Source organism: Thermothielavioides terrestris, chromosome 1 (assembly GCF_000226115.1).
Source record: "Thermothielavioides terrestris NRRL 8126 chromosome 1, complete sequence".
Classification (NCBI taxonomy): Eukaryota; Fungi; Ascomycota; class Sordariomycetes; order Sordariales; family Chaetomiaceae; genus Thermothielavioides; species Thermothielavioides terrestris.
The window spans coordinates 471,473-495,336 of NC_016457.1; the positions used below are offsets into that span (position 1 = coordinate 471,473).

General features: G+C 59.0%; 5 protein-coding genes across 5 annotated transcripts; 2 read left to right on the top strand and 3 right to left on the bottom strand.

Annotated features, from left to right (window-relative positions):
* The first annotated feature begins 572 nt into the window (after positions 1-572).
* Positions 573-3,722, top strand: THITE_2106257 (uncharacterized protein). The gene is made up of 2 exons (XM_003648558.1): positions 573-770; positions 840-3,722. The coding sequence occupies exon 2, from the start codon at positions 1,087-1,089 to the stop codon at positions 3,676-3,678; it is 2,592 nt and encodes an 863-aa protein (XP_003648606.1). The 5' UTR covers positions 573-770; positions 840-1,086; the 3' UTR covers positions 3,679-3,722.
* Positions 3,723-4,642: 920 nt separating this feature from the next.
* Positions 4,643-8,871, top strand: THITE_2140577 (uncharacterized protein; the record flags this gene model as incomplete). Its single annotated transcript, XM_003648559.1, has 2 exons — positions 4,643-6,918; positions 6,975-8,871. The coding sequence occupies 2 exons, from the start codon at positions 4,643-4,645 to the stop codon at positions 8,869-8,871; spliced, it is 4,173 nt and encodes a 1,390-aa protein (XP_003648607.1).
* A 327-nt stretch (positions 8,872-9,198) lies between these two features.
* On the bottom strand, positions 9,199-12,019 carry THITE_2106261 (uncharacterized protein). Its single transcript, XM_003648560.1, has 3 exons — positions 11,460-12,019; positions 9,900-11,356; positions 9,199-9,809 (listed from the first exon to the last, which is right to left on the bottom strand). Exons 1-3 carry the CDS (start codon positions 11,717-11,719, stop codon positions 9,526-9,528), a joined length of 2,001 nt encoding a protein of 666 aa, XP_003648608.1. The 5' UTR covers positions 11,720-12,019; the 3' UTR covers positions 9,199-9,525.
* A 163-nt stretch (positions 12,020-12,182) lies between these two features.
* Positions 12,183-13,986, bottom strand: THITE_2106263 (uncharacterized protein). The gene is made up of 2 exons (XM_003648561.1): positions 13,536-13,986; positions 12,183-13,464 (listed from the first exon to the last, which is right to left on the bottom strand). The coding sequence occupies exons 1-2, from the start codon at positions 13,719-13,721 to the stop codon at positions 12,448-12,450; spliced, it is 1,203 nt and encodes a 400-aa protein (XP_003648609.1). The 5' UTR covers positions 13,722-13,986; the 3' UTR covers positions 12,183-12,447.
* Positions 13,987-19,644: 5,658 nt separating this feature from the next.
* THITE_2106268 (uncharacterized protein) lies at positions 19,645-20,275 on the bottom strand. Its single transcript, XM_003648562.1, has one exon. The coding sequence runs from the start codon at positions 20,141-20,143 to the stop codon at positions 19,814-19,816; it is 330 nt and encodes a 109-aa protein (XP_003648610.1). The 5' UTR covers positions 20,144-20,275; the 3' UTR covers positions 19,645-19,813.
* Between the last annotated feature and the right edge of the window lie 3,589 nt (positions 20,276-23,864).

A 23,864-nucleotide genomic window follows, 5' to 3' on the forward strand; every position in this document is an offset into this window, starting at 1 on the left:
ACTAATGCTTCACAACGGTGCCGTAATCCATCCAGGCAGTTCATGTTCCCTGGCGACGCATCCATCGGACAACTCGCTGATCTCATGAGTGTTGGGAATACTTATCCGGAGTTAGCTGCCTCCTGTGAAAACGGTTGCGCCGGCACTCGTAGGGCTGGCCAGCAACGTCACGCCCCTTGTCCTGAATGCACCTTACCGAGACAGGCATGGCTAGCATTGCTGTGCCGGCGAGGTTGGGGCGCCCCACCCGCTGACAGCCACCCGTGGACTCATCCCGAACTCCCGGGCAGCCCGATCGATCTGAACACTTGTGTTTTGCAGCACTCCGCCCCGACCAACTTCGTGCCCCTGGACAGATCGTCTCGTCTTGTGTTCGGACGTTTACTAGTGGAGACAGCACTGTCCGTTGGCCAAAATCATTTTTTTTTTGCTGCCGTTGTGCACGACAACCGAACAACTGGACCCCTGACCATTTTCTTGACGGCTCCCCTTTTCGGCGCGACGCGACGGAACCCACGGGCGCGACAGCGCAGCCATGGCTGGCATTGAACAGCTGGAAATTCACAGCAAGGTGTGTAGCCAGTTGCGATTCTGCGCATGGCAGCAGGGTTGCCCTCCTCAGTCCTATGCAGATGCACCCCCTAGTATCACACGGCAATTGCTAATTTGCGCGCGTCAATCCCCTCGGCGCAGTCGTACATTGTGCGATGGGTCAAGGTCGATGCCGGACACACGATATCATGGAGCGTGCAGCCACACAAGAAGTCCATGTAACTCTGCCCTTCCTCGCTAGCCCACCCGAGCCCTCGAGATTCACCGCGCTGACCGTTTTTGCTCAGAAACTTCGCCATCGTTAAACATCCCGGCACTGGCGGAACGACGCTTACGTCTCAGCCCGACGAGTTCAGTGGGCTCGAGCAGCACACAGATGGCGCCGCCGACTCGAAGCACGGCCTCTTTGCCAAGCGAGACGTCAGCACCGCGCAGGACCAGCTCGCGAAAAAGGGCTTCATTCCGATCAAATGGCACGGCAAATGCGAGGCCGACAAGGTCTCGGTCGGGACGCACGACGTCACGGAGGGGGGCATGTTCGGCCTGGTCTTCGACAACACCTTCTCGAAGCAGACGTCCAAAACAGCCACCTTCGTCTTGCTGACCTATCCGACCGGCGCGCCCCCTCAGACGACCCGCCATCTGCCCAACCTCCAAGCCGGCCCGACCGCGAGCACGAGCCGATCCAGCTTGGGGAAGCACACCCACAGTCCCCGCTTGGGCGCTGTTACGTCGGAATCCGTCGACAGCCTGCACAGCCATAACACAGCTGGGCGTGCTCTGTCGGTCGCTGGGCGGAGCGACGCAGGGGTGCCGAGTTCATACCACGTCGGCGTGCTGCTCAAGAGGAGGCGCAAGAAGGGACAAGGCTACGCCAGGCGCTTCTTTTCTCTCGACTACACGACCTGCACTCTCTCGTACTATCACAACCGCAACTCCTCTGCGCTTCGCGGCGCGATCCCTCTGAGCTTGGCTGCCATTGCGGCCGATGAACGGCGGCGCGAGATCACCATCGACTCCGGCGCTGAGGTATGGCATCTGAAGGCGTCGAACGCGAAGGAGTTTGTAGAATGGGCACGAGCACTGGAACGCGCGAGCAAGATTGCGCGTGGCCTGGAGAGCGCCGTGGAGGAGCCGGCGCCCGAGACCCACGGGGGCGCCACAACGCAGCCCGTCCCCGCAATTCGCCATCCACAGCAGGAAGAGGAAGACAGGGAATGGAAGCAGGTCGAGGCGCTGGTTAGCAGGATAGTAGGGACCCGGGACGCGCTCCGGCGCCTGGTCAAGGACCTGGCAGCCCAAAAAGAGGCGCCCACCAACCACGGGACCCATCTCTCGCCGAACACCCCGACAGTGCCCGAAGACTCGGAGGGCTCCTTCGCTCAGCAGAACGACAAGAAGCCGTTCTGGAAGCGCAAGGCGAGCGGGTCTTCGTCCCCCCACGCGCCACAGTCAATGCAAAGTGCGGCGAGCACATCGCTGGCTGTCCCGACGCCGACCAGTGCCACTCCTGTCCCCAACGGCGTCATGCCGCAAGGGGCAGCCCCGCAAGGGGATACGAATACCTACGACAACTGCGCGGCTCTATTAAAGGACCTCGACTCGGTGGTTGTTGAGTTCTCAGCCCTCCTCAATAGCAGCAAGCGCAGGCGGATATCGACGCAAACACCTGCCGTGCCGAGGAAGAGCATGGAATCGACGGCGTCGACTGTGGAGGAGTTCTTCGATGCGGAGGCTGGCGACTCGGACCGGTCGCAGAACCAGCTCATGCTGATCGACCACCACAGCGAGGAGGACACGCCAGCCTCGGACGCCGAGGAGGTCTCGATCCACGAGTCGTCGTCCATCTCGTCGGTCGAGGACGACGAGGTTCCGCACACGGGCGAGGGCGTCGGCAGCCTATTTCCGCCGAAACCAAAATCGCTCACGCCGCTCCCCATCTCGGACGTCATCGCCCGGCGCAAAACCATCCCGCCGGCCAGGGTAGCACCGCCGAGCCTGATCGCGTTCGTGCGCAAGAACGTGGGCAAGGACCTCAGCACCATCTCGATGCCCGTGTCGGCCAACGAGCCGATCTCGCTGCTGCAGCGCATGGCGGAGCAGCTCGAGTACGCGCAGCTGCTGGACGCGGCGGCGAAGCAGAGCCAGCCGGAGCAGCGGCTCCTGCGCGTCGCCGCCTTCGCCGTCTCGCAGTTCAGCAACGGGCGGGCCAAGGAGCGGGCGGTGCGCAAGCCGTTCAACCCGCTGCTGGGCGAGACGTTCGAGCTGGTGCGCTCCGACGCCGAGGTGCCGGGCGGCTTCCGGCTGCTGGTCGAGAAGGTGTCGCACCGGCCGGTGCGGCTGGCCATGCAGGCGGACAGCGCGCTGTGGTCGTTCGCGCAGGCGCCGGCGCCGACGCAGAAGTTCTGGGGCAAGAGCGCCGAGCTGACCACCGAGGGCCGCGTGCGGGTCTGCCTGCGCCTGCCCGACGGCTCCGACGAGTTCTACAGCTGGAACACGGCGACCGTCTTCCTGCGCAACGTGGTCATGGGCGAGAAGTACGTCGAGCCGGTCGGCACCATGCACGTCGTCAACGACGGCACGGGGGCCAAGGCGGCCGTCGAGTTCCGCTCCAAGGGCGTCTTCGGCGGCCGCGGCGAGGAGGTGCAGGTCGAGGTGTTCGGCGCGGACGGGGCGCCCGCGGGCCTGTCGCTGAGCGGCACGTGGACGGGCGCGCTGCGGGCGGCGCCGGGCGGGGAGGAGATCTGGCGGGCGGGCAGCCTGGTGGAGAAGGCGGGCAGCACGTACGGGCTGACGACGTTCGCGGCGAGCCTGAACGAGATCACGGCGGTCGAGAAGGGCCGGCTGCCGCCGACGGACAGCCGGCTGCGGCCGGACCAGCGCCTGGCCGAGCGCGGCGACCTCGACGCCGCCGAGGAGTGGAAGGTCAAGCTCGAGGAGGCGCAGCGGCAGCGCCGCCGGGCCATGGAGGAGCGCGGCGAGGAGCACCGCCCCCGCTGGTTCGTCAGGGCGGCCACCGGCCCGGACGGCGACGAGGTCTGGCGGCTCAAGGGCGGCAGGGACGGCTACTGGGAGGAGAGGGCGCGCGGCACGTGGACCGGCGTGGTGGATATCTTTGCTGCGTAGGTGGTATACCGGTGGTGAGCGGGGCGCCGGAGCGCTGTTGTGTCGCGAATAGAGTTGCCCATTTTTTTGATGTCAATCTGCTGTTGATTAGATTTTCCGAAGCCAGCTAGAGCTAACATGAAGGCCTGCGCCTTGCCTGTGTTTATGTTTTGCCCGTTCTGGTTTCTCGAGTAAGGGGTAAGGGGGCGGGGCATCAAATGCCTGGCGCAGGGTTGAAAAATCCAGAGGCATCTCCCAGCGGCAAAAAAGGGCACAAGCCTGATTCACGCCGCTCTGCATCTGATCTGATTCATTTTATGGAGTCTTCAATATACCCAAAAGGTGGCAGCATTTGCGGCCAGAGTACCTGTTGTAAGTGCGGAGGTACAGTACATACCTCGGTATATTGGGCCTTAAACGGCATCCATTGCGAGGCGTATCCGTCAATCGGCCGGCGGAAACCGAATGAGGGGCTGCCGCTGCGGGCGCCGGCTCCGGAACTCTCTCCACTGAGAATGGAACCACTCACAGCATGACGACACCCAACTCACCCACGCCCACCTACCCGCATCCCCTCCGATAAGCTCCACTGAGGCTGAATTGAAGCTGCTTACAAACAACGAAACACCATCACAGCACATACAGCTGCGGACTTACTACAGCGAAAGTGTTTCCTTTATGGGTGCATATTGCGAGCCTCTCGTTCGTCCCTTGCCGCTGTTGGCGATGAAGTGAATGATTGTCAGTAACCGTCATATCACAACCCTCACCAGCTCATCTCAACACTCTGTTCATCATCATCCCGCGGCGGAGAGATAGTAATTCGTTGATGAAGCTCGAGTTCAAATCTCAGCAGGCCCTGTAGCTTTTTCTCTGTTTCCCTCACTCTTCTTCTTCACCCCAACTAGAACTCTTTTGCCCACCTGCGTCCCTCTCCCCTCCCCCCCTTTTCCCTCCTCGCTCCAAGGTCCCTCCCCTCTCCACCATGACACTCGCCTCCGATCCGTCCGCGCCCCCGCGGGGCATCCGCATCGCCATCGACCGCGGCGGCACCTTCACCGACTGCGTGGGCACCTACGACGGCCGCGACGTCGTCATCAAGCTGCTGTCCGAGGACCCGGCCAACTACGCCGACGCGCCGCTCGAGGGCATCCGCCGCATCATGGCCCACTTCCTGGGCGCCGACCTGCCGCGCGGCGCGCCCCTCGACACGTCCCGCATCGAGTCCATCCGCATGGGCACCACCGTCGCCACCAACGCCCTGTTGCAGCGCAAGGGCGAGCCCATCGCCCTCGTCGTCACCAAGGGCTTCGGCGACTGCCTCGTCATCGGCAACCAGTCGCGCCCGCGCATCTTTGATCTGGCCATCCGCAAGCCCGACGTGCTGTACTCGGCCGTGGTTGAGGTGGACGAGCGCGTGACGCTGGAGGACTACGCCGAGGACCCGGAGCGGCGGGTCACCAGGGTGGACGTGAAGGTGGGCAGCCCCGAGGCCGCCTCGGCCGAGCTGGTCATGGGCCTGTCGGGCGAGGCCGTGCGGGTGCTACGGCGGCCGGACCGGGACGCCGTGCGCGCGCAGCTGCAGCGCGTGTTCGACAGCGGCATCCGGAGCATCGCCGTGTGTCTGATGCACGCGTACACGTTCCCGGACCACGAGGCCCTGGTCAGCGAGGTGGCGAGCGAGATCGGGTTCCAGCACATCTCGCTCAGCCACGAGCTGATGCCCATGATCAAGCTGGTCTCGCGCGCCACGTCGGTGTGCGCCGACGCCTATCTCACGCCGGCCATCAAGCGGTACATCGACGGCTTCCAGCGCGGCTTCGAGGGCGGCCTGGGCACCAAGAGCGTGAAGGAGGCGGCGGCCGGCAGCAAGGGGGCGCGGTGCGAATTCATGCAGAGCGACGGCGGGCTGGTCGACGTCGACAAGTTCACGGGCCTGCGAGCGATCCTGTCCGGCCCCGCCGGCGGCGTGGTCGGGTATGCCATCACGTCGTACGACGAGCGGACCAAGATCCCCGTGATCGGCTTCGACATGGGCGGGACGAGCACCGACGTGTCGCGGTACGGCGAGGGCCGGTACGAGCACACGTTCGAGACGACGACGGCCGGCGTCACCATCCAGTCGCCGCAGCTCGACATCAACACCGTTGCCGCCGGCGGTGGGTCCCGGCTGTTCTTCCGCAACGGCCTGTTCGTGGTCGGGCCCGAGTCGGCTGGCGCGCACCCCGGCCCGGCATGCTACCGCAAGGGGGGTCCCGCTACCGTCACCGACGCCAATCTGTTCCTCGGCAGGCTGCTACCGGAGTTCTTCCCCAAGATCTTTGGCAAGAACGAGGACGAGGGCCTGGATCCCGAGGCTAGCAGGGAAGTGCTGCAGGAACTGGCCGACCAGATCCAACGCGAGACGGGCAAAGAGATGGACATCGACGAGGTCGCCTTCGGCTTCCTGACCGTCGCCAACGAGACCATGACGCGGCCCATCCGGAGCATCACCGAGGCCAAGGGCCACGACACGTCAAAGCACCGCCTGGCCACCTTTGGCGGCGCCGGCGGCCAGCACGCCGTGGCCATTGCCGAGTCCCTGGGCATCAAGCAGATCCTCATCCACAGGTACTCCTCGGTGCTCTCCGCCTACGGCATGGCCCTGGCCGACGTGGTGGACGAGAGGCAGGAGCCGGACTCGACTATCTGGACCGATGACGGCGATGTGGTAGAGCAGCTAAAGCGGAAGATGGCCGGCCTCAGGGAGAAGTCCCGCCAGGCGCTAAGAGACCAGGGCTTCGAGGACGGCGAGATCGTCTTTGAAGAGTACCTGAACATGCGGTATCGCGGCACCGAGTCGGCGCTCATGATCGTCAAGCCGGAAGCCGGCTGGGATTTTGGCGCCGCCTTTGTGAAGCACCATCGCTACGAGTTCGGCTTCACCCTCGACGACCGCGAGATCATCGTCGACGACGTGCGGGTGCGCGGCATCGGCAAGAGCTTCCGCTACGACGAGAAGAGCGTGGACGAGCAGCTGAAAACGGTCACCCGCAGGGATGTGACCCCCGACAAGAAGCACGGGGAGTCCAAGGTCTACTTCGAAGGCGGCCGCTTGGATACGCCGATCTACAAGCTCGGTGATCTTTCTGTCGGGGATGTCGTCAAAGGGCCTGCCATCCTGGCCGACGGCACGCAGACGATTGTAGTCACCCCCAGTGCCTCCGCCCTGATGCTCGAGACGCATGTGGTCATTGACCTCCCCGAGAACGGGAAAGACAGGCGCGTATAACCAGACCACCCCCATTTCCATTTGAGCCTCACTAATACTCTGGCAGATACTCCAAAGCGTCAGCAGAGCGCGAGGTGGATCCAATCATGCTCAGCATCTTCGGCCACAGATTCATGGCCATTGCCGAGCAGATGGGACGGGCGCTCCAGAAGACGAGCGTCAGCACCAACGTCAAGGAGCGCCTCGACTTCTCGTGCGCCATCTTCGACGCCTCGGGCGGTCTCGTCGCCAACGCACCGCACCTGCCGGTCCACCTGGGTTCCATGTCGACGTGCGTGCGCCGGCAGGCCGAGATCTGGAAGGGCAAGCTGAAGAAGGGAGACGTGATCGTCTCCAACCACCCGTCCTACGGCGGCACCCACCTGCCCGACGTCACCGTCCTGATGCCCGCCTTCGACGAGGCCGGAGAGAACATCCTCTTCTACGCGGCGTCGCGCGCTCACCACGCGGACATCGGCGGCATCACGGCCGGTAGCATGCCGCCGCACTCGCGGGAGCTCCACCAAGAAGGCGCCGCCATCAAGAGCGAGAAGCTGGTCAGCGAGGGCAAGTTCGACGAGCAGCGCGTCATCGAGCTCTTCTACGACGAGCCGGCCAAGCACCCCGGCTGCAGCGGCACGCGCTGCCTGGCCGACAACATCAACGACCTGCGCGCCCAGGTGTCGGCCAACCAGAAGGGCATCTCGCTGATCGAGGGCCTCATCGCCGAGTACGGCGAGGAGACGGTGCAGTTCTACATGGTGGCCATCCAGAACAACGCCGAGCAGCAGGTCCGCAGCCTCCTGCGCGCGGTGCACGAGCGCTTCGAGGGCGCCGACCTGTCGGCCGAGGACTTCATGGACGACGGCAGCCCGATCCGGCTCAAGATCGCCATCGACCCGGTCAAGGGCGAGGCGGTCTTCGACTTCGCTGGCACGGGGCCCGAGGTGTACGGCAACATCAACGCGCCCGAGGCGGTGTCGTACAGCGCCATCATCTACGCGCTGCGCTGCATGATCTCGGAGGACATACCGCTGAACCAGGGCTGCCTGAAGCCGATCACGGTGCGCATCCCGCCGCAGTCGCTGCTGTCGCCGTCCGAGAACGCCGCCGTGGTCGGCGGCAACGTGCTCACCTCGCAGCGCGTGACCGACGTCATCTTCAAGGCCTTCCGCGCCTGCGCCGCCAGCCAGGGCGACTGCAACAACCTGACCTTCGGCTTCGGCGGCAACGTGGCCGGCCAGGCCGCCGTGCGCGGCTTCGGCTACTACGAGACCATCGCGGGCGGCAGCGGCGCGGGGCCGACCTGGGAGGGCACCGACGGCGTGCACACGCACATGACCAACACGCGCATCACCGACGCCGAGGTGTTCGAGCGGCGGTACCCGGTGGTGCTGCGGGCGTTCGCCGTGCGCCGCGGGTCCGGCGGGCGCGGCCAGCACCGCGGCGGCGACGGCGTCGTGCGCGACATCGAGTTCCGCATCCCCGTCCAGGTCTCCATCCTCAGCGAGCGCCGCGTCTACCGCCCCTACGGCATGGCCGGCGGCGAGGACGGCCAGTGCGGCCTCAACCTGTGGGCCCGCCGCGTGCGCAAGCCCAGCTGGGAGCGCAGTCTTCGCCGGCTGCAGAAACAACAGCAGCAGCGGCAATTCAACAACAGCAACAACAACAACCAAGGAGAAGACCAGAGTAAGCGGCAGGAGAACAACAACAACGACGACGACGACGACGAAGCCGAGTACGAGGAGCGGCTCATCAACCTCGGCGGCAAGAACAGCGCGCTGATGGCGGCGGGCGACCGCATCATCGTGTGCACGCCCGGCGGCGGCGGCTGGGGCCCCGTCGGCAAGGAAAAGGCGCTCGGCAGGGCGAAGGCGCTCGGCGGCGGCGGAGGGGCGGACCCGACGCGGAGCTGGAAGAAGGGGTCGCATGCCGCGCGGGAGGAGACGGCGCTGCAGGCGTGAATTCCCGGGGCTGTCTGTCCGCCTGTGTACCTCACTGAGGGTCGGGGCAGGTAAAGAAAGAAAGGAGGTCTCCTCGAGTCATTGTAGCTAGCTGGCTGGTGCATTGTCGCCTCCTGTCATATATCTCAGGCATTACAGTATAGCGGGTAGGCTGGTTTGCAAACAACGAGGCAACGCCATCCTCACGATGATCGCACCAAGCCTGTCATCCATCCATTCGCGTGCCCAAGACTCATCCATTCGTGTGCCCAAGACACACGACTGACTACCTGAGGGAACCCAACTTGGCCCTGTCTATTGCATACCTGTGCATCTGACCACAGCCCCATCCATAAGTTAAGTAACTACCCAGTCCATTCCTCCATTTCTATGCCGTCTTACTCATTCTTGTTCATGTTCATGCCTGCAGAACAAACAAGCCCTCCTTCCACCCCCCCAAGTTTTGAAGCCCGGTCCGATAAGTGACAAAATTAGAATACTGTTGATAATCCACCCAAGATCAAAGCAACAACAATACAGGAGGAATAACAACAACAAACCCCGCCTGACCCCACCCACCCTAAACGCCCCGCATACACCGACATACCACCATGATGGAGAAGAAGGAGGGAAGAGAAAGAAAGGAGAGAGGGGGTGAAAGAGAGAGAGAGAGCGCTAATCGGCGTCGGCCAGCTGCATGATCAGCCGCGCAGCCATGTCGAGGAAGGGAAACGGGCTGGCGACCTCCTTGTCCTCGAGCAGCTTGCCGTCGGGGGTCTCGTAGCCGTCGACCTTGAAGTCGACGAGGTAAACGCCGCGCTCCATCTCGTAGATCTGGATCTCCATGTGCATGGCGACGACCTGCTCGTCGCCGGCGGTGCCGTCGCGGCAGGAGGAGACGTGGGTGGCGCTCGCGCCGGCGTCGCAGAGGCCTGAGGCGGCTGAGTGTTTTTGCAGTTCTGTAGACAGGCGGTCAAGGTTAGTGAATCGCGTCGGTGAAGCACAACACGGATGGATGGGATGATTTAATGAGGCAAACGGGGACTTACTGTTCGTGTTCCATCGGATCTTCATGTGCCAGGGATCCGCCGGGAGCCTGTACGCTTCGGTCGGGCCCGCGCCCGATGCTGTACTGTGGCTGCGCGAATGCCGGCCGCGGCTGTAGCGGTCGTCCCCGGCGTCGTCGCCATGCTGCGCCGGATCGTAGTCTTCGTCCACGATCCACGTGGCGCCGAGCTTATGGAGCGCCTTGTAAATGCAGAGCAGGGCCTCCCATGGTGCGTTCCTAGAGCGGATACCGAACTGCCACCGGACCGGCTTGGTCTTCTTTGGCGGGTTGACAGGGGTAAGTCCTTGGGGCCGGCTCGCGTCGTCCAGGCGGAGGAAGCTGCGAGAGTGCGGTTTCAACCGCCGGAGCGTCTCGGCTTGCTCGGCCTGGCTCCTCGGCTGGGGCGCGGGTTCGGGCACGGTCAGCGGCGCGTCGGGGACCTCGCGGCCCTCGGCCCTCGCCTTCTCGCGCTCCATGTACGCTTGGTGGTAGACGGGCAAGCTACTCGGGAGAATGCCGACCTTGCTCACATAAGGCGGCCGCGCAGACGCCCCGGTGCTGGCGGAGGCGACGGATCGGGCTGACGACAAGGTGCCATCCTCGGCGCCGAGCCCGGCCAACTGGCTGCTCTGCATGAGCTTGTTCTCACGCACGATCATGTAGGCGTCCTTGATGGCGGACGGCTCGTCGGCCTCGAGGGCCTCCTCCACGTCTCGCTTCCCGTAGCCCATCGTCTTGCTGATCTTGTCGGTGACCTCGTTGTGCAGCTTCTCCTGTTCCTGGGGCGGCGCGTGCGGAGCGATGTCGCTCACCTTGATGGCCTTGTTCGGGTCGACGCCCGTGTTGAGGAACTCCTCGACGGGCGGGTGGAGGTAGGGCGGCAGGTCCTTGAGGAACCAGGGGTCTAGGCGGATCTCCTCGATGGTGGCGCGCTGGACGGGATTCACGACGAGCATCTTCTTGATCAGGTTCGCGGCGCCGGGGCTCATCCAGGTGGGCACCATGTAGCTCCCCTTGGCGATCTTGGCGAACAGGGTCGGGATGTGCTCGTGGTCGAAAGGGAGGCGGCCGACGAGCAGGACGTAGAGGATGACGCCGCAGCTCCACACGTCGACCTCGGGACCGGCGTACAGCTTGCCGCCGATGACCTCGGGGGCGGCGTAGTTGGGCGAGCCGCAGCTCGTCTTGAGGAAGTTGCCGTCGGTCATGATGTTGCTCAGGCCGAAGTCGGCGATCTTGACGTTCAGGTTGTCGTCGAGCAGCAGGTTCTCGGGCTTGAGGTCGCGGTGGACGATCTTGTGGCGGTGGCAGTACTCGACAGCGCACAGCATCTGCTGGAAGAAGCGGCGGGCCTCGTCCTCGTGCATCTTGCCGTGCTGGACAATGTAGTCGAAGAGCTCGCCGCCGGCATACTCGAGCACCATGATGATCTCGGTCGGGGTCTTGATGACGGTGTACCTGGGAGGGGGGCAACAGGTTAGCGTAGGCCGGGCGTCGGAAGAAAAAGAAAACAAGGGAAAAGAGAAGGCGAAAGGCGGACGGGGGGAAGGGGAATGCTCACAGCTTGATGATGTGTGGATGCCGCAACAGCTGGAGATATTCGATCTCGCGCTCGACGCGGCCCTGCATGTCGCGGCTGATGAGGTTCTTGCGCGAGATGATCTTGAGGGCGACCTGCTGGCCGGTGCCGCGGTGCACAGCCAGCTTGACCTTGCCGAAGCTGCCCTCGCCGAGCGTCTTGACGATGTTGTAGGCGCCGATGCGCTGCTCGGTGCGCATCTTCTCGCGGAGCGGGACATTGGATGGTGGAGGATCGGACATGGCTGCTGGGCTTCTTGTTGTCGCTGTCTCTGTCGCTCCTGTTGTTGCCGTCGTTGCCGTCGTTGTCGTCGTCGACTGGCGCTGCCCCTCGCCTGGCCGCCGATTCCGCCGGATCTGCGATGGAGACAAGGAGATGGACAGCTCCTCGTCGTCGTAGGCTGGCGCCATAGCAGCAGCAGGAACGGAGGAGCTCTCTCGTCTAAAATGGATCAATGGAGCCCCGTCCGGTTGCGGGTGTGGAGAAGAGGCCAAAGCAGGTGTCCACCCCGTTCTAGAGGGAGGAGGAAAATGCGGGCAGCCGCACTCAGCAGAGCGTAACGAATTAACGCAAGTTAGCGGAGGGGTTCATCGGACCCCTCCAAATCCCTGCCAGGGATCCACTCACTGGGCGGGCAGCAAGTTAACGCTCCACTAATTGCGGGCCGCCAAGCACTGCCGGGCTTCCCACTTGAACACCTCAAGCCAAAGAGTTCTGGGATAAGGACGGATCCTGCCTGTGTACTGTGCACTGTGTGAAAGGAACCCCCACGTGTTGAAGTCTCCATCAGGAGCATCCTTGCCATTCTTGTTCTGTTTCTTTGCCTTTCCATTGCTGTCATTATGACATCTCCGAGCAGGGTAAACAGCACAACTTTTCTCGTCAAGCATGTCGATCAATCGTGTTCAGGTATACGGAGTAGACCAAGACCATAGGTAGATAGTCTAAGAAACAGTAACAGAGGCTGGACTTATTGTCGGCCCGCCATTGCCCCCATGCCCCCCGCCGTCGGTAGAACCGAGGACAGCGGGACCTGCCAGTACCACGAGGCCACGGCCATGGCGCCGACGCTCATACCAAAGGCCATCAGAAAGTTGACATCGTTGTTGTCCAACAAATCCCACCCACTCTCGACAACGCGCGACGGCTTCTCGTCCCCGAAGCTCGCCCTACGGTGCTTGTTGAGGGCGTCGTACCGGTCTGCGCGGGGCTCGCCCTGCGCCGTCCCCGCGCCCGTGGCGGGTTCCGTCTCCTCGACAGCGGATTCGCCCTCCCCATGCAGCAAGGCGGCCTTGATACCAGCCGCCACGTCGGTTTCGCGCTCCGCGGCCGTAGACACGAGCACCCGCACACCGCCCTCGCCCTCGACGATCTTGCCGCTGCGGACGTCCCTGACGCTGCGCTGGAACAGCCCGCCCAGGATGCTGTCCACCAGGCTGCCGAGCAAGCCCCACAGCGTCAGGCCCAGGATCAGCGCCCGCCGCTGCTCGGTGGTCCACGGCGCGCCGCCGCCCAGCCGGGTGGCGGTCTCGTCGGTGCAGAAGGGCAGGAACAGCGCCGCGGCCGTGACGATGATGATGCTGCCCAGCAGGCCGGCGGCGAGGCCGGTCAGCGTGACGCCGCCGTTGGTGCCGCGCGGGACCTTGCGCAGCGTGAGGCTGGTGATCAGGCGCGGCTGCTCCTTGGCGAGGATGCCCAGCTCGGAGCTGAGCGTGTCGGCGGCGACGCAGGCGTAGTTGGCGATGATGCCGACCACCAGGAGATCGCCGCCCCAGGAGAAGCAGAGGCTGCCGGCGCTGCCGGCGCTGCCGGCGGCGGCCGAGGCGAGCAGCGACTGCTCGCGGGACCGCAGCTGGTAGGCGTGCAGGAGCGAGAAGATGGACGCGGTCAGCGAGTTTGCCAGCACCTGCACGTGGGTGCGAGGCCCCTCGCCGCCGGACGTGCCGCCAGCCTTGAGCGTGAGGCCGGCCTTGACATTCTCCTTGACCTGGGTGCGTAGTAGCAACACAGTCAGCAAAGCGGCTGCCACGGTCGGAACGGGAACCGGGATGAGCCTACATGGGTCGCTCGCGTCCCGGCGAGGAAGAAGACGACGAGCAGGACAAACGGCAGGTTCCACGGGTGGACAGCATGTGCGATGGCTGTCAGCGTCGCGGCCAGGATGCCGCCCGGGGTCAGCGACTTCCTCGAGTAGGCCCGGTACACGAGCAGCAGCGTCGCGGGGACGGCAATGATGGGCTTCATGTTGGCTGTCGAGTGCCTTGATAATCTTGTCTTTCCTTCTTCTATGGCATCATTTGGCGAGGGCAGGTAGTTTAATAGGTAGGTAAATGAGGTAGTGGGCAAGTGACCGGCGCAAGGGCCTCGCAAGCTCTTGTCAGTGTGGTTTGCACACATGACATGACAGCTGTCAGCCAGGCAACACCAGCAAACATGGCCCGTGCGTAACGAAGGTAGCTAGTACAACCCTAACCAGCTAGTACAACCCTAACCCTTCGTTACCTGTTGGCACCTCTATTTCTTGGCACAGTGAGGGAACAGTGTCTGCGTCCGACACATGCGCCGACTCCTTTTTTGTTCCACGCTTCATCTGTGCGGTACAAGAGCTCTCCGCCGCCTCGGACTCATCACTCATCCTGTGTACTCGGCTACTCGTGATTGCTTGCTAAGTTGCTACACACTTTTTTCTTTAAGCTAGGTATGTCGCTTCAGATCAGGCGCGTGATGGTGACTCTTGTATCACGGCTAAATTTGTCCAACAAGAACCCAAAGCCTATGCATAGAGGGATCACTAATCACAGGTCCGTCATGGCCATTTTTACTGAAGCAAATTTTCGGTTAGACCGTACGTGCGTGGCCCGCTCCGGTTTGACTGGCTGCTCTTGTTGAAAAAACAGCCGCGGGGACTGCGTGGTGCGACAGAGTTCACCATCTCAGCTGAGCCCGAAGATGCCCCACGCGAAGGCACTCGTGTTCTCTTTGATGAACGTCCAGCTATCACCAAGGCTGTTCACTGATGCTCATGGCCTGTACCATCATCAGTTGATACCTGAGATCATTCCGCTCTGCTTCCTTGCTTGCCAAGGGCCCGACCCACCAGGCTGACCCGTTGCGGACTTCAGCTGCACACAAGTTTTCGGGCAACCGGGCAACTTGGTGAGCCTGGTGGTCGTAACTGTCTGTGTCTCTGGTGGAAGATGCTGGAAGTCACACAGCTGCTTTGGGCCCTTGCGGACAGTGGTAGTCTGCCTACCAACTCTAGTCTGCCAGAGGCTCGCAGCCCACGGAGCATCAAGTGCCCGTCGGTGTTCCCCCCAAGCCTCCGTTTCCCAAGTGTGAAGGGGGAGCACCACCCTGGCGCACTCACCCATCTGTCCGTGGCGGGATTGTCAACAGGATTATCCGTTCATATGCCGCACCCAGACCACTGTCGCCTCTCGTTGCTCTCTTCCGACTTTCGGGACGGGGCGGGCGGTCACTCGGCGCTCTCGTGTCGTTGAGCTGAAGCCCGTATCCGCAGGTCAACGTTCCACAACCGGCTCAGGGCTCACGGTTGGTCGGTAGCAAGTGGTGAAGCGCCTCCGCATTCCCCCTTTGAACCAGAATCGGCGGCGACCACCCCGGGTTTCTTAATTTGGCGCGAGGGATGAGTGGATTGCCGGTCCACGCCCTGGCTGGCACATCCTCCAAGTTCGAGCAGCCCCTTGAGAATCGAAGTCGATGCGACGCTTTGGACCTCCGGCTCCCTCGTGTCCTTGCTCTTGTCCCCCGCAACTCGTGTCTCCCTCCACCCCACCCACAGAAGGCCTCCTTTGCCCCTCCGTCAGTTCCCCCTTTCACCTTCCCCTTTCTCTTGCCTGACGACTCGCCAGTGTTAGTATCTCGAAGCACTCCCGGCCCATGCCTCCAGATCCCGCCCGGCCTTCACCCAGCTCCAACGAGGCGACAGAATCGGACTCGGTTTCGAGTCCAGCTTCGGGGTTCCTTTCCCACCGCCATTCCTTTCAGGTCAATTCCATGCTCTTCCCCCTCCGTATCCTTCTCACCTCTTCCTCCCCTATTTAACCATGCCAAACACCTCGAGGATGGTGCAGCTCGCTCGCCCCATCGACCCTCAACGTGTCCGAGGTCTCCAGTAGCTCGTGATCATCGGTCGGGTACAGAGCCTAAGCGGGGCGGGGCGCGGAAGCAGCATGCGCAGCCGAATGCCTAGCGGGTCTCTTCCGTCGTCGCGAGCCGTCGTTTCGTCTCCCTAACTTTCGCGATGACCACGTTCCGCGGCTTGGTTACCCCTCCCCCTTCCCCCCCAACGACCCATACGCCGCTGTTCATCTCCTTCATCTCTCCATCCCATCAATCACTGCATCCCGAGCCTTTCACCTTTCCAGCCCCTCCCTGACACTGACCAACGCTGTCATTGGTCCTGCATCGTATATCGAACTCTCCCTTCTCGTGAGAGCGGGACGGCAGCCTCAGCTTTCTGCAAGTGAGGGCCGTGGACCATGGTTGGGGGGAAGCCGAGCATAGGCCGTGTCATACCACAGAGCACGGCCATCACCACAGAACCTGAGACATGAAGGTGACGTCTCCGACCCGGCGGCCAGAAGGTGTTGGTGCCCACGGGAAGTAAAAGGCAGACGAAGGTGCGTCCATCACAGTCGGCCTTCCACACACCTTCGATACCAACGACCCTCCTTGAACCCCCCTCCTTGAACCCCCTCTCCCCCTTCCCCCCCCCCCCCAAACTCCTATCCTTCACTCCAACCCAACCTCTTTGTCCTACTTCCCCACTCCCTGCCATCCCATCCTCTTGCATTTCAGAACGGGTGCCTGCCACCGGGCCACCGGGCCCCTTCCCCCCTAACCTCCCGGTCACCCCTCCTTCCGAAGGAGCATCAGGCCCTGCACCCGCGGCGGCGGCGGCAGGTGTGCGAGATCGTTGACGGCCGGCTGCATGGGAGCATGGGAGATGGGAGTCTCCGGCTAGAGGGGAGCGAACAAGACGGGGGAGGGAAGGGAAGCCATGCAGGGCTATGTATCGCGCCCTGTTATCGTCATCGTTGTGTCGTCGTCGTCGGCGGCGGCGGCAGCGGCGACGGTTGTTGCGAGGTATTACTCCTTGCCCGAGGAATAGAAAGAAGAGTGAGTGGGTGGCGCAACGGACGGACGGGTATCCTCGGATGCTTTCGTGGTGGTGCTGCTGTGCAGGACGAGAGGAAGAAGTGGTGGGGGGGTTGGGTCCCGGTCTGCCCGTGTATTTAAGGATTGGAGAGGCAGTGGAGAGGACATTGAGGGTGAGAAAGGAGGGAATAGGGGTCGGCGGGAAGGTGGGGGGGAGAGATGAGGCGAATAATGGATGTATAGTATCTCACATCTGGGCCGTGACGGGATGATGATACACACCTCACGGGATGTGGGCAGAAGCTGAAGTATCCCCACCTCCCCCTTTTTTTGCCTCATCCCCGCGATACAAGCTTGGCTTGCTACTTACATACTGCACTGGCTCAAGGGTGTGGAATGTCCCCGGATGAGGCAGGATGCAGGACCCCAAGGGGCACGGTGGCTTTCGGTCTCAGAGCATGTTTCGGTGCCGACGTGCCTGGCTTGCGTCGGCCATGACCCAGAGACCTCTCCGGAGAGCCGGGTCCGGATGCAGCGGAGGCGCCAACGGTTTCAACGGCGTTGCATGTCCCTGCGGGGGAATCGGCTTAGCGGCAGATCGACTGCTTAGCCTGCGGCTTCAAGCGCGCTTCGTGAGACTAAGGGAAAACGCCTGTATGCGGTAGCAGTATATATGTGGTGGATGTCTGCATCGTGGCCTCGGTGCAACGGTGAATGTTGGTGAGGTTGGTCAACTGCTACGTGACATCCGGGAGCGGCGGACAAGAGTGCAAGCGATGCTACGTGCCATTTTTTTCTCTCGGTTGTTGGGTAGAATTCTTTTTACCATATTCTCCCAGTTACTCTCTTGCACGGAGCCGCCAACAAGAGCCTCCAGCTCGGGGTGTCAGAGCACCTTCCGGCCCAGTACAGCCGTCGGTGTGTGTCTTGGTGTTCGTCGACGAGGCGGCGGCCGGCCTTTGCCCCTGATCCTGTACGACTGAGGCGCCTGCAAAACCCCAACGGCCGGAAACTGTTTGTGCGGCTCATGACCAGCCGTGCGACGGAATCCGACATCTGGACGACGATGGGGAAGAGAGGCAGGACGTTTCCCCAATATCATTCCCGAACCGGCGCCCGCCAGCCAAGGAGCCGCCGTTAGGCATGCTCCGAGATGCTACTGTGTAGACCGCCGGTTCGGCTTCAAAACCTTGGGTTTCTGGGAACAATCAACTCCGGGGTCCTATGAGACGGAACCGTCTTGACAGCGCGCGTGCCTCGTTGTCTCGGGCGGCTGTGCTCGACGAACGTTGTGTTCCCGAGCCCGTCCTCAATATTGTCTTCACATGCCAGAGTCGTTTCGGTGCCGAATTAATTTTGGAGAAAGAGGCGAGGATCAGATTTGACTCTCCGAGCCAGTGTACTTTACTGATGGATCTTGAGGGGCATCCAGAAACCGGTCCCGACCTCGCGGCTGGGCAATGAGAGAGTAGGACCGAACCATAATTGCGGCCGTGTTTAGCCGAGAATCCAATTCGTTAGCTGCAACAACCGTAGAACTCTACCGCACATACATCTTTTACCAACGTTGCCTAACACACTTCTGACCGAACGTGAACGGGCGTAGGTGGTCTGGAGCCTTCGGCCTACAGTTGGCTGCGTCGTGAACTGTTGAGCAACATACGGCATCACCGTCATGAGTAGCTTTTGATCTGAGTTGAATGAGGAGAAGGAAGCGCGGTTACGCTCGGAGAGCCGGCCGCTTGATGCAGGTTCTGCAGGTTGGGCAAGGATACCCGAGTCCCCGAGGCACAGTCTATGCTGGCATCGTCCTGTGGTTGCACGACCTTTCGGGACCGTGCTGCCCAGGGCGGGCAGAAGTGCGCAATATCTTTACCTGTCTAGCGATGCCGATGAGCAGCGCGACTCCTGGCCGTTCATTTGCTCACGAACGGTCTCAAAACCGAGGTTATTCCCTCAACGTCGGCGTCGGTGAGGTTGGGCCCCGAGATGACTGGCCTTATTCGACGGGGCGCCTGAGCCGAGACGGTTGGTTGGTGGAACTCCAGGTCCCTGCCTCAGCGCCATGGCTTCGGACAGTCAGCAGCCACGGACCGACGTGGCCCGTGTTGTCCCCCATCCGGACACCGGCGTCGGCAGCCGATGTCATGGAATTGAGAAAGCCGCAGCTTGGCCAAGGCCAAGCGATCGACGGGCTGTGAAGGTGCCTTGGGGATCCGGAAGAACGCTGAAGCCCCTGGACGTCCGACGGAAACCCCAGCGCATTGCCCCGTGGCGCTGCAAGAGAGGCCTGCAAAGATTCTGAGCCTTCCTTCCAGATGCACCTATATAAGATGCGAATTCCAGCTCGCCCAATGGCTTTCGCCCTCAAGCAGTACACAGGAGGGGGAGAACAAGCGGGCTGCGGCTAGAAAAACAAATTGTCCCACCGGGCCAACCCCTCTTGCGCTCACTGGACAGCTTCTGCTGGAAGATAACCAACTACCATCCAGGAGCACGGTCGTGTTACCTGGCAAGCCAAGTAGGGTTGTTGGCAGCAGCTTCACAGCCGAGGACCATTGCAGATACGGGCGACATTTGAGTGCCATGTCACATGGTCCTGGAGCCTCACACGAGCTGAAAACGTCCCACAACCTCAGAGGGCCCTCACAATACGCCTGGACAGACACTCGCATGCAATGCGGCCCGCGCGGCGCGGCCAGCTGCAATATCCCGACGGTTAGTGCTATGAAACCACCATGGATCGAACACGAAATAGACTTACTACTGCTCCATCTGACGGCCACAGTTCGTGATGGGCAGCCCACAGCATGATTCGACACAAGCAGACTGGCAAATGCCTTCGCAGCGCGGGGGGTCGGGGGTTTCCAGCTTTCCGTGATCCGGCGCTTACTGTCATGTGTTACCAGAGCGCGCATCGCCATGACTCCCACCCATGGGATGTTTCGCAGTGCTTGCGGTGGGTAAGACACGCCGCGCCGATGACAATACATATTCCGGATGGCAAAACCTTGTGCTAAAAGCACATCAGCCGGCACCGGGGGCAAGGCCATCAGGTGCTGCGGCCGGTCACTGCTGTCTGGAGTAGCATCCAGGAGACGAGTGCGAGCGAAAGATGCGAAGCCTTAGGTACGGTTGTCCCTGGGCAACCCCCGCTCTCGGGATTCGAGAGCACTGTCCATAAGTGATGGCAAATGAGGCAGAAATGGCGGCCGTCAAGCGGTGAACAGGTAGGGTTTCGGCGAACGCGATGGTTTTGGTTGAGCAGCGCGCATCACAGCCGGCAGCTTCTTGAATCCGAAGTAGTTCCCCCAGGGTACCAGCCACGCCTGTTGGGCAGGTTTCAGCTCTGTTCTTCTCCGGCTGTCTTGCGTTTGAGTCCTTGTTGTCGCACGGCGTCTTGCAGCCCAGGTCATGTGCGATGCCACAGTCGAACAACTCTGCCTCCATCTCCTCTCCAGCCTCCCGAGTCGCAACCACTGCTGCCCGCTGGCTGCCAGATTTCGTCTCACAGGGATGTTCTGCTGGGCAAGGCCACGGCCCATTTTACCGCATGTCGGCGTCTCGCGCTGTCGCGCTGTCGTCGACCTTTGGCGTCGACATTGGCCAATCCCAACTCGTGGAATGGCGGGGCCGGAGAGTGAGAGTTGAGGCACCGGGAAGGGGTGTCTTGGGTCTTGGGCCGAGAGGGAAGGAAATCTGACTGACAAATCATGATAACCAGGTCGTTCCACCGCGGCCAGGTGGAGAGACTCGCGCCTTGTTGTTTGGGGAGAAAGAAGGGCAACGACGTGCAAGCGGTGGCGTTGAGCTTCGCGTGTGCAGTTGGGGGAGGACAACAGCGACGGCGGACTCGTAACCGAAGCCGAGAGCACTGGTGAGCGCTGTTGAGCGCTGGTCGGTGCGGGTAGCTGCTGTCGACGCTGTGCTGCGCGTAACCGGGCAGCGGCACGCAACCGCGCGAGCTCGCAGCGTGTACCGCCTAACAACCGGTTTTGCTCCTCGGATGTGTTGCGACATATTTTTCTCGAAGATCCCACCGCTATTGCTCAATGTTGCGCCGATGGCGGTCACGATCCTCCGTTCCGAAGAGCAAGGGTAGGTGCACAGCCAGCCAAGACCCAAGCGCCCTGCTTGCCTTACCAGGCTGGGAAGCGCCTTCCCTAATTCAGTTGCTCTGCCGCGCTGACGTGGGATCTGAATTGCCTTTGTCGGTCGATCGTCGACGCCACCAGCGCCTCCCCGCGAGGAAAGAAGTCGCCCGGAACTTTTTTTTGGCATCCCACCCTCTGCTCGGGCTACGCATGGCCGAAATTCTGACGCGTGGCCCAGCAGGGTTGCGCAGTATGGATAGGTAGCTTACCTTTGTCGTTTGCAAGCACCAGGTTAAAGTGGGTCCAAGTGCCTGCAACATACCCCAATTTGAACAACAGTAGCCAACAGTAGGCAACCATCGCCATCGATCTTGAAGCTATAGATACTGCAAAAAACGGCCTAAATAGCCATTTTCTAATGTTTTTTTATACTTATTGATAGCTTTGCGTTTTATTCTAGCTTAGTTAGCCAACGATCAATCGAATACTAGGCACAATGCCGAATACTTACCCCTAAACCCTTATTTCCTAGCTACCGACTTATTCTTAGGCGTTCAATATACTTTGATAGCTTACCGCCATCTTCTAGCCTTCTTAAAGCTATAGATAATGCCTTATTCGAAGGTATTATATAGAATTCTATAGTATTACGCCCTCTATACCTCCTAGCGTTGCCTAGCTAGCCTAGCCTACCTAGCGACCTCCCAACTCTATCCTTAGACACCTAGGCGATCCACCGTATATAATCCTTCGAACTCGCCCTCTTTATACCCTAATATAGTTCTCGATAGCGCCTTCGAAACATAGTCGCACGCCTATACAACAGAGCAAGGCGCCTAAACCATTTTGCTATAGTGCCTACCTAGCTCTCGAACCTCCTAGACCTCCTAAGCCCCCTAAGCTTGTCGCTAGCGCCGCCAATCGGATCAAGATCGTCTTACGCTATATCGCTAAAGCCTTAGCCGATATAACGCCTACTAATAATAAACGGATCAAGGTCGTCTCGCACTATACCGCTAAAGCCGTTATATCCAAAGCTACTACTACCCCCGCTGCCAATGCCCTAGCTAATATAACGCCTATTAATAATAAGAGGATTAAAGTCGTCTTGTACTATATCGCTAAAGCTACTACTACTATAGAACTGATCTAATGTCGCTAAGCTCGTAATATATCGAAGCTATAGAATAGAAATATATCTACTACTCGTTTATATTTATAATTAAAGCCTATATCTTACTTAAAGTCCTAGGTATATTCGAAATTATATTCTATATCTTAAAGGCGTTTAGATCGCTAGTTACAACGCCTTTAATTACTGTCTTCTAAACCAATTGAAATACTTAATTTAGAAGAAGGTTTTAATATAGAGGAGGCTTTATAAAGCTATTTGTAAAAGGAGAATATTAATATCTATATATATAACGAGCTACTATCTTTACTACTATAGCTATTACAATGGTTTAACGCGTTATACCTATTGTACTAGCCTTCTTAATCGCTAGATATCTCGCTACTATCTATACTACTATAGGCTCGAATCTAAGACTGCTCTTAATCGCCTATACCAAATGCCTCGCCACTATTAGTACAATTATAGGTCTAAACCTAAGACCGCTCCCAATCGCCTACGCTAAATACTACGCTATTAGCTTATATACTATGTTCCTCTTATCGTCGAGCCAACAATACATTAGTAGAATAGCCTACTCTACTAAACGCAATTATCGTCAATATTACCTATACTACTATATTCTTCCTAAATATATTCTACTAAAGCTTTTAAATACCGCTACTACTTCTATAGAAGTGGACCTATTACTATAAAATTCTAGTAGAATATACTAAATAGGGTAATAAGGTTGACGATTTAGCTATTAGCAATAGTTTAAGTATAAAGATCAAGGATATTATATCTAGCCTATACAACAAAGTAGTTAGCAACGTTTAATGAAGTAGTATTATATTAGATCTTAAGTATATAGCTACTTCTATAAACGTAGTTGCCTATATAAACGTAAAAGCTAACCTAACAGTCTAGTCGAATTCAAAGAGGGTACGTTCTTCGTAAACGTATCTAATATATATTAGCGGTACTAACAAACTAATAAAGGTGCTATTAAGCTAACCTATAAAAGACTATTCTATTAATATCGAATATAAATTCGAACTAACCAATATACTACAAGTAGCATCTCTAGTTACTTCTACACCCTTACCTTCTATACCTATACCTTCTCGCCAACTGTTCGATCGTACTATTAGAGTACTAGCCAACACTAGTCGATCTATATAGTCAACCGAACTAATTATGCCTATTAGCGAGGGCTAGAGATTGGCAGCTAAACGTAAAACGCCTATAAACATAATATTATAAAAGGTAGAAGATTATAACACTTAAAAGCTAAACAAGGTATATTTCTATCTCCTAGTAGATAAATAGCGCTATAACCTAGATAGAGCCTATTAGAACTACTATAAAGATATAAATATATAGTTCTAGTTTTATTACTAGATAAATAACAATAGTACCTACTATCCTATTACTATTTAGAAGATAGTAGAGTAGACTATCTAGATCGAACGTTAGAAGGCTATTGTTAATAGCGCTCTAAGTACCCTAGTTAAGAAATAGATCAGTTCTATAAAGACTAAGGCTAATCAAAGCGTTTAGATAGGTCCTAATAGCAAGGTTATAACTAAGCAACTACTAGGCAAAGGGATCTAGTTTATCAATAACATCAATAGCAACAACTTAAACAATCTAAATAAGATAATAGCACCGCCTTACCTACTACTATAGTTCTACAATATACCGCTATACTATCCTAGGTATCCACTATATCCCCTAGCTTCCCCGACTATAATAAAGAACAATGTACCTAAGCTAGTCTAGCCAACCGGATTCCTAGCCCCTTATTCAAATATAGGCGCTATTTGCCTAGGAAAGCCTCTATCTATTGCTAGCAACGTAAACCTATAAGAGATTATCCTACTACTATATTCTTCGTTGCTACCGCCTAAGCTAGAAGGAAAGGAATCCTCTAATATAGTCAATAACTTTATTAAGACTTTCGCTCGCCAATATAGCCTATTAGGTCAAAAGGACGTAATAACGGCTCTCTACTAGGTCAATAGGTCTCTATATATCGAAGATAGAAAGGTTTATAAT

Bases quoted from the DNA above. Each gene is read 5' to 3' on its own strand.
- THITE_2106257 (XM_003648558.1), top strand. From the start codon at position 1,087: ATGTTCGGCCTGGTCTTCGACAACACCTTCTCGAAGCAGACGTCCAAA.
- THITE_2106261 (XM_003648560.1), bottom strand. From the start codon at position 11,719: ATGTCCGATCCTCCACCATCCAATGTCCCGCTCCGCGAGAAGATGCGC. The intron at 11,357-11,459 runs GTGAGCATTCCC...CCCCCCTCCCAG, and splicing joins CATCCACACATCATCAAGCT to GTACACCGTCATCAAGACCC. The intron at 9,810-9,899 runs GTAAGTCCCCGT...GCCTGTCTACAG, and splicing joins GATCCGATGGAACACGAACA to AACTGCAAAAACACTCAGCC.
- THITE_2106263 (XM_003648561.1), bottom strand. From the start codon at position 13,721: ATGAAGCCCATCATTGCCGTCCCCGCGACGCTGCTGCTCGTGTACCGG. The intron at 13,465-13,535 runs GTAGGCTCATCC...CTACGCACCCAG, and splicing joins CCGGGACGCGAGCGACCCAT to GTCAAGGAGAATGTCAAGGC.
- THITE_2106268 (XM_003648562.1), bottom strand. From the start codon at position 20,143: ATGGGCCGTGGCCTTGCCCAGCAGAACATCCCTGTGAGACGAAATCTG.